Source organism: Bubalus bubalis, chromosome 9 (assembly GCF_019923935.1).
Source record: "Bubalus bubalis isolate 160015118507 breed Murrah chromosome 9, NDDB_SH_1, whole genome shotgun sequence".
NCBI lineage: Eukaryota > Metazoa > Chordata > Mammalia > Artiodactyla > Bovidae > Bubalus > Bubalus bubalis.
In genome coordinates this window covers 68,539,341-68,550,819 of record NC_059165.1, presented here as the reverse complement: position 1 = coordinate 68,550,819, position 11,479 = coordinate 68,539,341, and the positions used below count along the sequence as shown (strand labels likewise).

The 11,479-nt window shown below is 43.1% G+C and overlaps 1 protein-coding gene across 1 annotated transcript; it reads left to right on the top strand.

The window, feature by feature from the left end:
• Positions 1–6,696: 6,696 nt before the first annotated feature.
• LOC102394287 (olfactory receptor 2T27-like) lies at positions 6,697–7,626 on the top strand. The gene has a single exon (XM_025294115.3). The coding sequence runs from the start codon at positions 6,748–6,750 to the stop codon at positions 7,624–7,626; it is 879 nt and encodes a 292-aa protein (XP_025149900.3). The 5' UTR covers positions 6,697–6,747.
• The last annotated feature ends 3,853 nt before the right edge of the window (positions 7,627–11,479 follow it).

Below are 11,479 nucleotides of genomic sequence, written 5' to 3'. Positions count from 1 at the left end.
AGCCTATGTAGAATATATGCATTTAGCACACTGAGCCCATCCTGGCACACAGTAAGCTGGCACACATTAAAGCCATGTGTGTCTACAGACTGCAGGCTGAGAAATCCCAGCAAGCTTACCTCTCCTCTCACCATCACTATTTCCTGAACTGCTCACAAATCAGTCATTCATTGTCTCCCTGGCACCAAGTTTAGATTTTGGCCACAGTTACAGAGCATCAAACAAATCTGCAGAACTGTGGAAAGTTTGTCCATAAATGAGGCCAATGGCAAGAGTGGCAGTTTTTCCCTCACGAATCCTGAACTATATCCAGGAAAGCCCAATTCCATCCCTGTGTTATAAAGTAACCACACTTACCAATGTTTTGGTGTATATCAAACAACCTCAAATATTCGTCAGTGGAATTAGCTGTTTGTGCCAAGCTGCCTACTGCTTGGGAAATGCCTGACCATGTCTGTTTGCATTCCATAAAACCCAGGCTGAGGTTGTTTTGATGCTCTAAATAGGTGTGAATTTTCACTACTTCAAAAGCATCTCCTTTAGTCAAATGGATGAGCTTTGGTCCGTCCCTTTACTTCTGTCATGAGTGGTGGTCTTTTTCATTCACTCAACCACTCAACAGCCTCATTCAGCTGCCATAACATGCACAGTTCATCATATTGCTCCATGGAACTTGTTACAGGAATACCATTAGGGAACATACGTTTGGGCAAAAATCACCCAGGAAATCAGAGCGATCAGTAGAAGTTTTCCTGGTCTTGGCACTATGAACATTTCGGGGCTAGTTAATTCCCTGTTGTGGGGGTTGCTGCCCTGTGTACCCGTGTTCAGCAGCACCCTGACCTCTTGCCACTACATGCCATTAGCACTCTTCCTTCTAGCTGTAACAACCAAAAATGTCTTCAGATAATGACATGCGTCCCCTGGGGGGCAAAATCACCCTCTGGATTACAGAGAACCTCTGGGCTACAGCAGTGGTTTTCAATTTTTAGCAAAATCAGACCAACTGAAGGGCTTGTGAAAACAGACTTCTGAACCACCACCCAACATTTCTAATTGGGTAGGTCTGAGGTGGGCCCTGAGGATTTGCATTTTGACAGTGACTTGCTGCTGATCCAGGGACCACCTCTGGTCTAAGGAGATCTGGGAGCCAGCTGTTGGCATATCTGGCATGTTTGTGAAATCCCTAATTCGGTGGTTTTCAGATTTGTCTGCAGATTAGAAATACCTGGAAATCGTTTAAACCTTCCAACAATCCAGCTATTTTCCAGACCAAATCAATCTCCTCTTCTGGGGATGAGGCACAGGCACTGGTATTTTGAAGCTACCCAGATAATTTTGATGTGTAGACAGATTTGGGAACCATTGCTCTAAATATAATTACCTTATTTGTAAATAAAAAATTACCTTATTTGTAAAAAAAAATAAATAAATAAAAATGGGGTTAAGCAGTTTATATCTTCTCAGCACGTATGTCCTATAAATCTCAACAGCACAGCTAAATCAGGAGAACTGACCTACGTGGAGCTGTGCAATCCTTGCATCTGTGGATGAGAAAATGGGGCAAATGTAGTTACAAAAGCTTTCCAGTCAAGGCACTCTGAAATTGGAAGGAGCCCTAGGAACAGGCAGCAGCTCACACTAATCATGGTAAAGGTCGATATGATATGTTGTGCAAAGACAGGGCTCTAGGGGGCAAACAGGAAGCCTTTTGGCATGCCCTGTTGAAAGGAGGTGGATTTCAAGCTTCAGCTTTCAGATTCTCTAGGTGGACTCCACAAAGGACCTGCCCTGGTTTCTGAACCTCAGCCTGGAGCCTAGGAAGGAAAAAAGTCGACAAAAGACTGAGACTCCTGATGGAAACTGCAGATTGGGACAATGTGAGGTGAGTAGGGGGATGAAATGGGAGATGGAGAGGTGGGGAAGTAATTTAAAACTTTTACCTCCATTTATGCAGCCCCATAATTGATAAAGGGCAATTCTACAACTCCCTTCATGTAAAACTTTGCAGCATTTAAAATCTCTAACTGGAAGTTGTTTTTGTTTGTTTGTTTGTTTATACCACTCATCTCCAAAAATGAGACCTCTTAAATTGTAAAATCCAGGACTGTGCTTTACAAAAAGAAAAAGAAAAATCAGTCACACTGCAAGGGAATAAAAAAAAAATCATATCAGTGCAGAAAAATCATAAGGGAGAAAACAAAGCCTTAGGCTATATTTAGCCAACACCATGAAATGACCATTTACACTGAAGATTTCTTTGTTGTTGTTCGTTGTGGTAATTCTTTAATGTTTGCTGGGTGCCACTTCAGATCTAGGTAAGCTAGAAGATGAAAGAATAGAAAAATAATATCCTCTTCCTCCATGGAACAGCTTGAAAGAAAAAGAATCACCCTGAATTATCTGAGACACACACACATCACACATTCACTGCGTACACTACATTGCAGATATCTGTGTCAATACTGAGAAACAGTCATGAAAGAAATAATGAACGGTGTCAGCACAACCAAAGAAGCATCTCTGGGTGCAGGTACTCATGCACAGCCCCACAGAGCAGACACTGAATTCAGATGGCTGTGCCAGAGGATGGCCATAGAGGTAATAGTGTTTTGTGGATAAGTGTGTGTTTCTTTCAGCTACTCACCACACATCCTACAAACATTGCCAATAGTGAACCACATTCTGTGCAAAGAAGGAAAGCACAGAGTCAGTCACTACAGGTAACTCTCAACCAAGATGGGAGATCCTGTGTGCAGTGAAGAAGCCCATCCTATCACAACAAACAGAACCCCCTCCAAGGTTTCTGAGAGGAGAACCTTGGAAAGTAAATCTCCAAGCGGAAGAGACTAGCGGCTCTTTGCAGGTACACGTATTGACTATGTGATTATTTTGCAAAACTAATTTGCTTAAGTGAGGAAAGGAAGAGTTCTAACATTTATTGAATATGTATTATGCAAAAGACACACTCTCAACATTTTTCTTATTCAACATTTTGAAATAACCCTGAGAAATGAGTTTTATGATCCATTTTACAGGGAGATAAGGTTATAAAAATTGTAATAGGCAGAAACAATGTGCTATTTAGGTTTCAGCTGCTATTAATGCCAAGACTATTACCAAAGAGCACTAAATGTGTACTAATTATTTAAAACTCTCAATAGTTCCAACAATTTTTGAGATAAGGAGCCTAAGGCTGAGTAGCTTGTCCAAGTCACAGGGCTAGGAAATGGTGGAGCTGAAGCTTGGGACTAAGCTGCCTGACTCCAGAGACTAATTCCTTAAGCACAATGGCTTAAACTGGGTAAAACCTGCAAAAGACATTCTATCATATCTGCATTATTGCAGGTTCTACACATGTGAGTTCTTATTTTTCATTTGCCTTAGAGGAAAGGGCGGGAATGGAAAGAAAGGTAACTGATAGTAGAATTTTTGTGCTGAGTTTCCCAACTGGGGACAATTTTGCAATGTCTGCACTATTGTTTGTCACAACAGAGAGCAAATGCTTCTGGCACCTAATGAAAGAGTCCAGGATGCTGCTAAGTGCCCCGTACTGCATAGGACAGCACCCTCCCTCAGCAGTGATCGCCTTAAAGTGCCAATTGGGCCAAGGTTGAGAAAGCCTACTCTAGAACACTGAGAAAAAGTTGGGATCTGGCCTGGAAAATAAAAAAATATATTGACCAAGGCTCATGCTGCTTTCCCATTGGAAAAATGGGAATGTTTTACAGCTGTAAAATCTATGGAGGCTGAGCCATGTGAGATGCCAAACAATGCAAGCTGTGCCTGCAAGATGCCAAAACAGGGACAACATGAGAAAACGCTCTTTAAGGGAATTTTTAAAATATACCTGAGATCTTACTTTTATTGAAGGAATGGTGGGAAGAACAGATCAGGAGATCATCGCCATTGAAAAGATTGTTACTCACAGTTCCCATGAGGAGAGAAAATGCCACACTATATAAGACCATGCAGGAAAGAACTAAGGTTGGTCAGAAGGCAGGAGGAGTGAGAGGAATGCATAAGTCAAAGCCTTATGTGTTCACTGGGTTTTGTGGGAAGAATTGAGTAAGGCCGGGTAAGCAACTGAGGAAGTTTAGGATTACATTGAATAGTAATATCAGCAGGCTCTGGGCGACAGGGGTAATCTCTCATTGTCTGGGACATGGCCCGATGGTGATTCAGGATATAGGAATAGTGTCCTGGACTCCAGAATCCTGATATTTGGAGGCAGATGGTTGGTTTTCACATCAGAGTCTTTCTCCCAGGCAAATTGTTTACTATGTATAAGAATTGGCTAACCCTCAAGAGGAGCAGTTCTTCCTGTCCTGTGAGCCATCAAGAAAACAAAGCATTGTAAAACAGAGAAAATAGATGCAGTGTGTTATATCTTAACTAAAAGCTCATCTTGAATGTTTGGGTTTAACAGTGTTAACTTCTCATGTTCAGCTACAGAGACAGGCTGTGGGAGCAAGACCTGCTATACTCTGAGTATATTTGATTCAACTGCAAGGGATCTGTGTGTGTCCAGTGTGAGCCAAATGGAGTTTAAAGCCATAGATTAGAAGAGCCCTATGGTTTAGCAGGACGAGCCAGCACGAACACTGAGGAAAGGCTTTCCTTGTGATATACAGTGAGACCCAAGGCAAGTTGTGTCTTCTAAGTTCCTTTGCACATTTAACCATGAGATGTGGGCAGTGGATCTCAACTCAGATCACACATCAGAGTAGCCTGGGAGGTTTCAGAAGCATAGGTGCTCAGGGCCCATTCCCAGAGATTAGATTCAGGAAAACAGGAAATACAGATTTCCCATAGATTATATGGGCTTCCCAGGTGACCCTAGTAGTAAAGAAGCTGCCTGCCAATGCAGGAGACATGAGATACAGGTTCGATCCCTGGGTCAGGAAGATCCCCTTAGAGAAGGGCATGGCAACCCACTCCAGTATTCTTGCCTGGAAAATCTCATGAACAGAGGAGCCTGGTGGGCTACAGTCGATGGGATTGCAAAGGGACACGACTAAGGGGACTTGGGACACACCCACACATTGTAAATTACTTCTTGCCCCTAATTTGTAAACTTGTAAATTTGTAATAGATTGTACAGCCCTGCTAGTGATTCTGAAGGACATGCAAATAAAGGCTATAGTTTGTCACATCTCTGGCATGCCTCTGAAATTTGTGGCACCTCCAGTCCAGTCTCGGTGACCCAGTGGTGTCCACCAGCTCCAAAATTCTCCCATATTCTCAGCTCATAATAGGACACTGGGCAGTTCAATTTATTTCCTTTCAATCTCTTCATTTAAGTCACTTGCTATCAAACTCAAGACTGGAGATACAAGCCAGAATTCAAGTCATTTCCTAGGATTTGGGACATTTGGAACCAAGAATCCAGGAGAACTCAGAATTTCAGGGAATTTGTCTGGTGGGCAGCTCCCTGCAGGCTCACTTATAGCAGAATAAGCAGTATGAGTTTGACCCTTGTCCACACTTTCTAAAATTGCCTTAGGATGACATCTTTGCCATCATAGCTTGACATTGACTGAAATGACTTTGCCTGAATAAATGTAATTTAACAAGAGAGAACTTTAAAGCCTCAGAGCCTTCCTAAGGGAAACATTGAAACTGATTTACTTGCTCCTACCATGGCATCTAAAGGTTTATTCTTAGCGCGAAGACCATTTACTATCAAAAATTTAAAAGGGATCTTCTTACTAAGATAATAAGACTTAGCTATAGGGAAACCATTTAAACAAGGTGACAGTCATGAAGATGAGGACAACATACTTCCAGAAAGCCATGTAAAAAATGATTAGAAGCTCTGAACACAATGGGACTCCTGAGGGACAAGGTGACAAGAGAAACATGGCCATGCGTGGCTCTGCTAGCTGATAAAGCACACTTTGTCTGCCACAGTCACAGGCTCTCATCTATTTCTAAGAGAAATGCATCACATGGATACCCAAGTACATAAAAATGTGTGTATGTACTCAGTCACTCAGTCGTGTTTGACTCTTTGCCACCTCAGAGACTGTAGTTCCCTAGGCTCCTCCATCCACTGGGATTTTTCAGGCAAAAATATTGGAATGAGTTGCCATTTCCCCCTCCAGGGGATCTTTTCAACCCAGGGATCAAACTCATGTCTCCTGCGTCTCCTGCATTGGCAGGCAGAAAATAAGAATTTTGAACCATATAATTCACATAGGTGTGGATCTAGTCCTCAGACTAAGCATGAGAGTAAATGTTTCCTTTTTATAATTTTTTTCCTGTGTGCCTATTTATTCATTGGAAATATTGCTAAGGATGCTAAGCATATTTTTATAAAAACATGAGGTGTTCTAGTACACTATGGTTCCTTTTCTAACTTTTTGAGATGGAAACTTTGGTCATTGGTTTGTCTTTCCTCTTTTCTAACATTTGCATTTTGAGTTTAAATTCCCCTCTGAACACTGCTTTGGCTGAATACCATGCCTGTTATGGTAGTTTTTCATTGTGAAAAAAATGTCAACCCTACAGTAATCTGCAAGACTGTTAGGAAGAACTCCCACAGCCCCTTAGCCAGCCTTGCCAGTTACTTTCTGCTCTTCATCTATCACCTTCTCTCTGACTCAGAGTGGACACTTCTGAGCCCTTGGTGAGCCGGTTCACTTTCCTTCCCACAGTGAAGTTCAGCAGGAGGCAGTCAGAAGGACCTGGAACCATTCCTCCTCCACTAGCTTTGTTCTCACCAGCCTTTTTAATGAGAGCCGGATGCACTTGTTCCTCTTCAGCATGGTGGTGGTCATCTACACGCTCGCCATGGCCGGCAACGCTGCCATGGTCCTCCTGATCTGGGCAGATGCCCGGCTCCACACACCCATGTACTTCCTCCTCAGCCAGCTATCCTTCTTGGACATCTTCTTCACCTCAGTCACTGTTCCCAAGATGATAGCAGGCTTCCTTTTTGGATGGATAAGCATCTCATTTGGAGGCTGTGGGGCACAAATGTTTTTCTTCATGTTCCTGGGGGCTGCAGAGTGCATTCTGCTGGCCCTCATGGCCTATGACCGCTACGTGGCCATCTGTAATCCTCTGCGCTACCCACTGCTCATGAGTCGCCAGACCTGCCTGCTCCTGGTGGCTGCCTCCTGGCTGGGAGGGTCACTCAACGCCTCCATCCAGACTGCGCTGACCCTGCAGTTCCCCTACTGCGGCTCACGGAAGATTGCGCACTTCTTCTGCGAGGTGCCTTCACTGTTGAGGTTGGCCTGTGCTGACACGGCTGCCTATGAGAAGGTGCTCTTTGTGACGGGCGTGGTGGTCCTCCTGGTGCCCATTGCCTTCATCACCACCTCCTATGCCTTAATCCTCGAAGCTGTGCTCCGGATGCACTCTGTGGAGGGGCGTAAGAAGGCCCTAGCCACCTGCTCCTCCCACTTGGCAGTCGTCAACCTCTTCTATGGGCCCCTTGTCTACATTTACATGTTACCTGCATCCTACCACTCTCCTGGCCAGGATGACGTAGTATCCGTCTTCTATACAGTCCTCACACCCATGTTGAATCCTGTCATCTACAGCCTCAGGAACAAGGAAGTAACAGGAGCAATGAAGAAGGTCATAGGGAAGTGTGGGGTAGGTAAGACTGTTTAAGACCCAGGAGAGAAGGAGCCTCACCTCTAAGATGTGCCTGTAGCTCCAGATGCCCATTCTAGGATTGCCTTCCAGAATGAGCAGTCTCAAATCCACATACAGAGAAGTGAAAGGGGCACTCCTCATTCCCTCCCAGATCCCACACTTCAAAGAGATGTCCAGATAGTTTGTGTACACTCTCCGCTCATCTTCCCCACCTCAACAAACTCCAGGCCAGCTTCTCCATCCATCCCTTGTCTGAAGCAGCAATAACTCATCATCTCCATGTCACTGAGTGTCCAAGGGCTTCCCTTCTCTTCAAAGGGCCTTCATTGCTGGCTATTTCCCCAAACATCTCCTTTATTCTTCTCCAGCCACAATAACTCTCTGGCTATTGCCCAAAATTCCTAAGCACAATTCCACCTAAGGGTCCTTCAATGCAGAGATCTCAATGCCTGGGCACTTCCCCCTATATTTTCGCATGGTTTCTGCCTTCACTTCATTTAGGAACTGCTCACATGTGATCTTTTAGGGATTCCTACACTGGCTACCCTGTCCAAAATGTCATTCCCACTCCATCATCTTTTTCTAACTTCATTTGTGTATTCTATATTTCTTTTCCCTTTAGAATGTATGGGAGTACAGAGGCTTTGATTCTTAATTCTGATTCCTAGAAGAATGATGGGCACAGGATCCATCAATAAATACCTGTTGAATCAACAGATAAAGCTAAAGAACATTTTCTTGCCTTATCCAATGTTGGCACTGTTGTTGGTTCCTCCTTGAAAATCTCTCTTCTGGCCCATTGCTTCCTATTAAGTGATGAGTGCCTCAGAACCTGGTGCCTACCCCTTCTCAATCCACACTCTCTCTTATCACTCTAATTCATGGCCGTGACTTCAGTTACCACCTGACACCAAACTCAGTCATATATTTATAAGCTAGCCAGATATCTCCTACAAGACTTTTCACACCCAACTCCACATTACACCCCACTGGATGTTTCAAAGGTACCTCAAATTAATCATGCCAAGACATAAAGTCATGATCTCACTTTCATGTCAGGTAATTGAGCGAATGTCTCACCAGGTCAGTAGGTGTGCATTGCCACTCATTCAATCTCTCACAAAGTCCTCAAGACAGTGCATTTGACTGTCAATGCTTACCTTCCCACAAGGTGTATTCCCTTAGGGTTGCAGCTACCACTACCGTAGTCTAAAGATACGTAGATGAGTCAGGAATTTCCAAGCAGGTCTCCTTGCCCCCATTCTTACCACACCTCATGTACAAAATCACAGGTTTTTTTCCTCAAGATGTAGCCAATGAGATTTCTAAACACAAATCTAACCCCATGCCACCAACTTCACCCCATAACCTCCCCTTAAATTGTTTTAGCAATTGCCATTGTTCCTTCACATGTCATCATCTGATACATGATATATTTTTACATACATATATTGTTTACCATCTGTCTTCTACTATAAGGTAAGCTCCATGAGAATAAATGTTTTTGCACTTGACACATAGTTGGCATTTATTAAATATTGAATAATCACTCTGTGAATGAACTAATGCACTCAGGTAAAACAAATAATCTTTCCCATTGCTTACAAAGCCCTGGACAGTCTGGTGGTCTTGGCTTCATTTCATGTTTCTTTCTCCTTAATCCTGCTCCTCTGCTCCTTCTTCCTTCCAGGTCAATTCCAGAGCTATTCCTCTGCCTGGGATGCTGCTTTCTCCTCTGTGCTTAGAATCCTTTCTTCCTTAGCCCAAGTATCATCTTTTCAAGGAATTGTTCTCCATAATCCCAAACTAAGTCAAGTTCTTTTAGATATGTCCCACATCCTTCCTAGCCTTTATTTCTTTGATTAAGTCTGTCTCTTCACAGTACATGAGATCAGGGAGTCTCCATGACTTCACCACAGTGCCTAACTTTGCACCTGGCACATTATAATGCCTCAATAAGTATCAAAAAGAAAGAAAGGAAGAAGAATACAGCCAGAAAAGAGGGAAAGCAGCAGGAAGTCAGGGAGGTAGGAAGGGATAGAGACTGATTTGCAGTCTTGTACCTCCAAATTAGACCATACTTTGCCACCATAAATCTTTGCTTATATAATGCAACTGCCATAAGAGATGCCACCAATCACTCTATGTATTTTAAGACATCTCTAAAAGTCTTCAGAGGCCAGAAATCCATCCTGAAAGCCCAATCTACATCCTTTATGCCGAAGCTGGATAATAAAAATTGAAAAAAGTCCAGCCTTTTCTTCCACTTCTGGTCATACACTGTGAGGATCACATTGTGCTCCCAGCAGCTTCAGGGGCATCTTTAGTAGGAATGAGCAGTATAGCAGAAGAAATCAAGACCAGAATCAACTACCAGACTGTTTCTTTTGACAGTTGCTTCCCCCACCAGGATCAGACCAGAACTACCTGACTTCCATTGCTATGAGAAGGCAATGACTGCTAAAGCAGGAGAGAGAAGTGTCATGTGCTAATGGTACCTACATGTGTAAAAGTCCTTCTGCCCTATATCCTGGGTATCAGCCTGGAATGACTGGCAGACAGAAAGCATGTTTCCTGGGAAGATGTGACCTGGCTCCATCCCACTTCCTCTGTCCTCCATCCTTCCCCCAGTATGGTGAAGGGGAACCTAAGTACATGGTGATCCCCACCCTGGAATCCTGAATCATGGCTTAACTAATTATAAATTACTCCTTAGAAAAGTTGGGGGAAGATAAGAACATCATTGAGAAGTACGTTTCCACCCAAACATTTTAACCACATTTGCTTCTCAAGAAGAAATTAACTAAGAGGAGAGTGAGTTCTATTCCAAAGGATTATGTGCAGGCAAACATTTCATAATCTCATCCAACCACAGAATTCCAGAACAGGATCCCCTTCTTCACCACATTTCCCAACCCTATACATTATAAGCATGATCTTTAACTCCTTAGCGCTTGCCCAAGCAAGGGAGAAAGTCATAATTTACAGCTATTTGTATGTCTGACCTCTCACTCATCAAATAGATAGGCAAGTTTTGAAAACTGACAAGTGGAAGATAAACTGTCTACTCATGCCTTCCTGTGCTACAGAGAGGAAGCTATATTAAGATATAAAGTTTGACCTTCTTCTTTGTAAATGTACCCCAATTTCAACTGAGCAGACACTGCCTAGAATACTTTTCCCAGTTATCAATGCAGCTAGGTATGGCTATGTACCTAAGCTCTGAATGGTGGCCCCTAAGCACAAATGTAGCCATTCAGCAGGGTCCTCAGATGTCAGGGCCATGTCACATTCCTCTCCCCGCCACCACACATTCCTTCTGGCTGACATGAAGTCATAACAAATGGAGCTTCAGTGGACATCTTGGAATATAAGGCAGAAGCCAGGAAATGAGAATATCAGAACAGCAATAAAGGAAGGAAATTGAGTTTCTGAAATCATGGTGTTGATCAACCACTGTGTTTTCTGGCACTTGCAGTGAATCTAATTCTAATCAACAACATTTCACACCACAAAAGTGACAGGAAGAGTTGACCCTTTTCATGGTGTGGCAGGAATGGCTGTGTAGCCCCATACTGCTGGAATGCCAGGAAAAAAAAATACTTTCTGAAAACTAGGTTAAACACACCAAAATGTACACACCAGAATACAACATGAGGACTATAAGTAGCTTTGAGAATTTGATCTCCACGTGGAAAAAAATGGCAAACTCCAATTAGAACTGGCATTTAAGAAAGTACACATCATAGAATTTCCAATTTATGATGTAGGCTACTAGCTTTTTCCTTTTAATAGAATATGAAAACAAAAATGGGAAGATTTTAAAACTGACTCAGCAGGAACTATTTGGCAAATGACATGGGAAAGC

What these genes read in the sequence shown, in the direction of transcription:
- LOC102394287 (XM_025294115.3), top strand. Translation starts at nt 6,748, where the DNA reads ATGCACTTGTTCCTCTTCAGCATGGTGGTGGTCATCTACACGCTCGCC.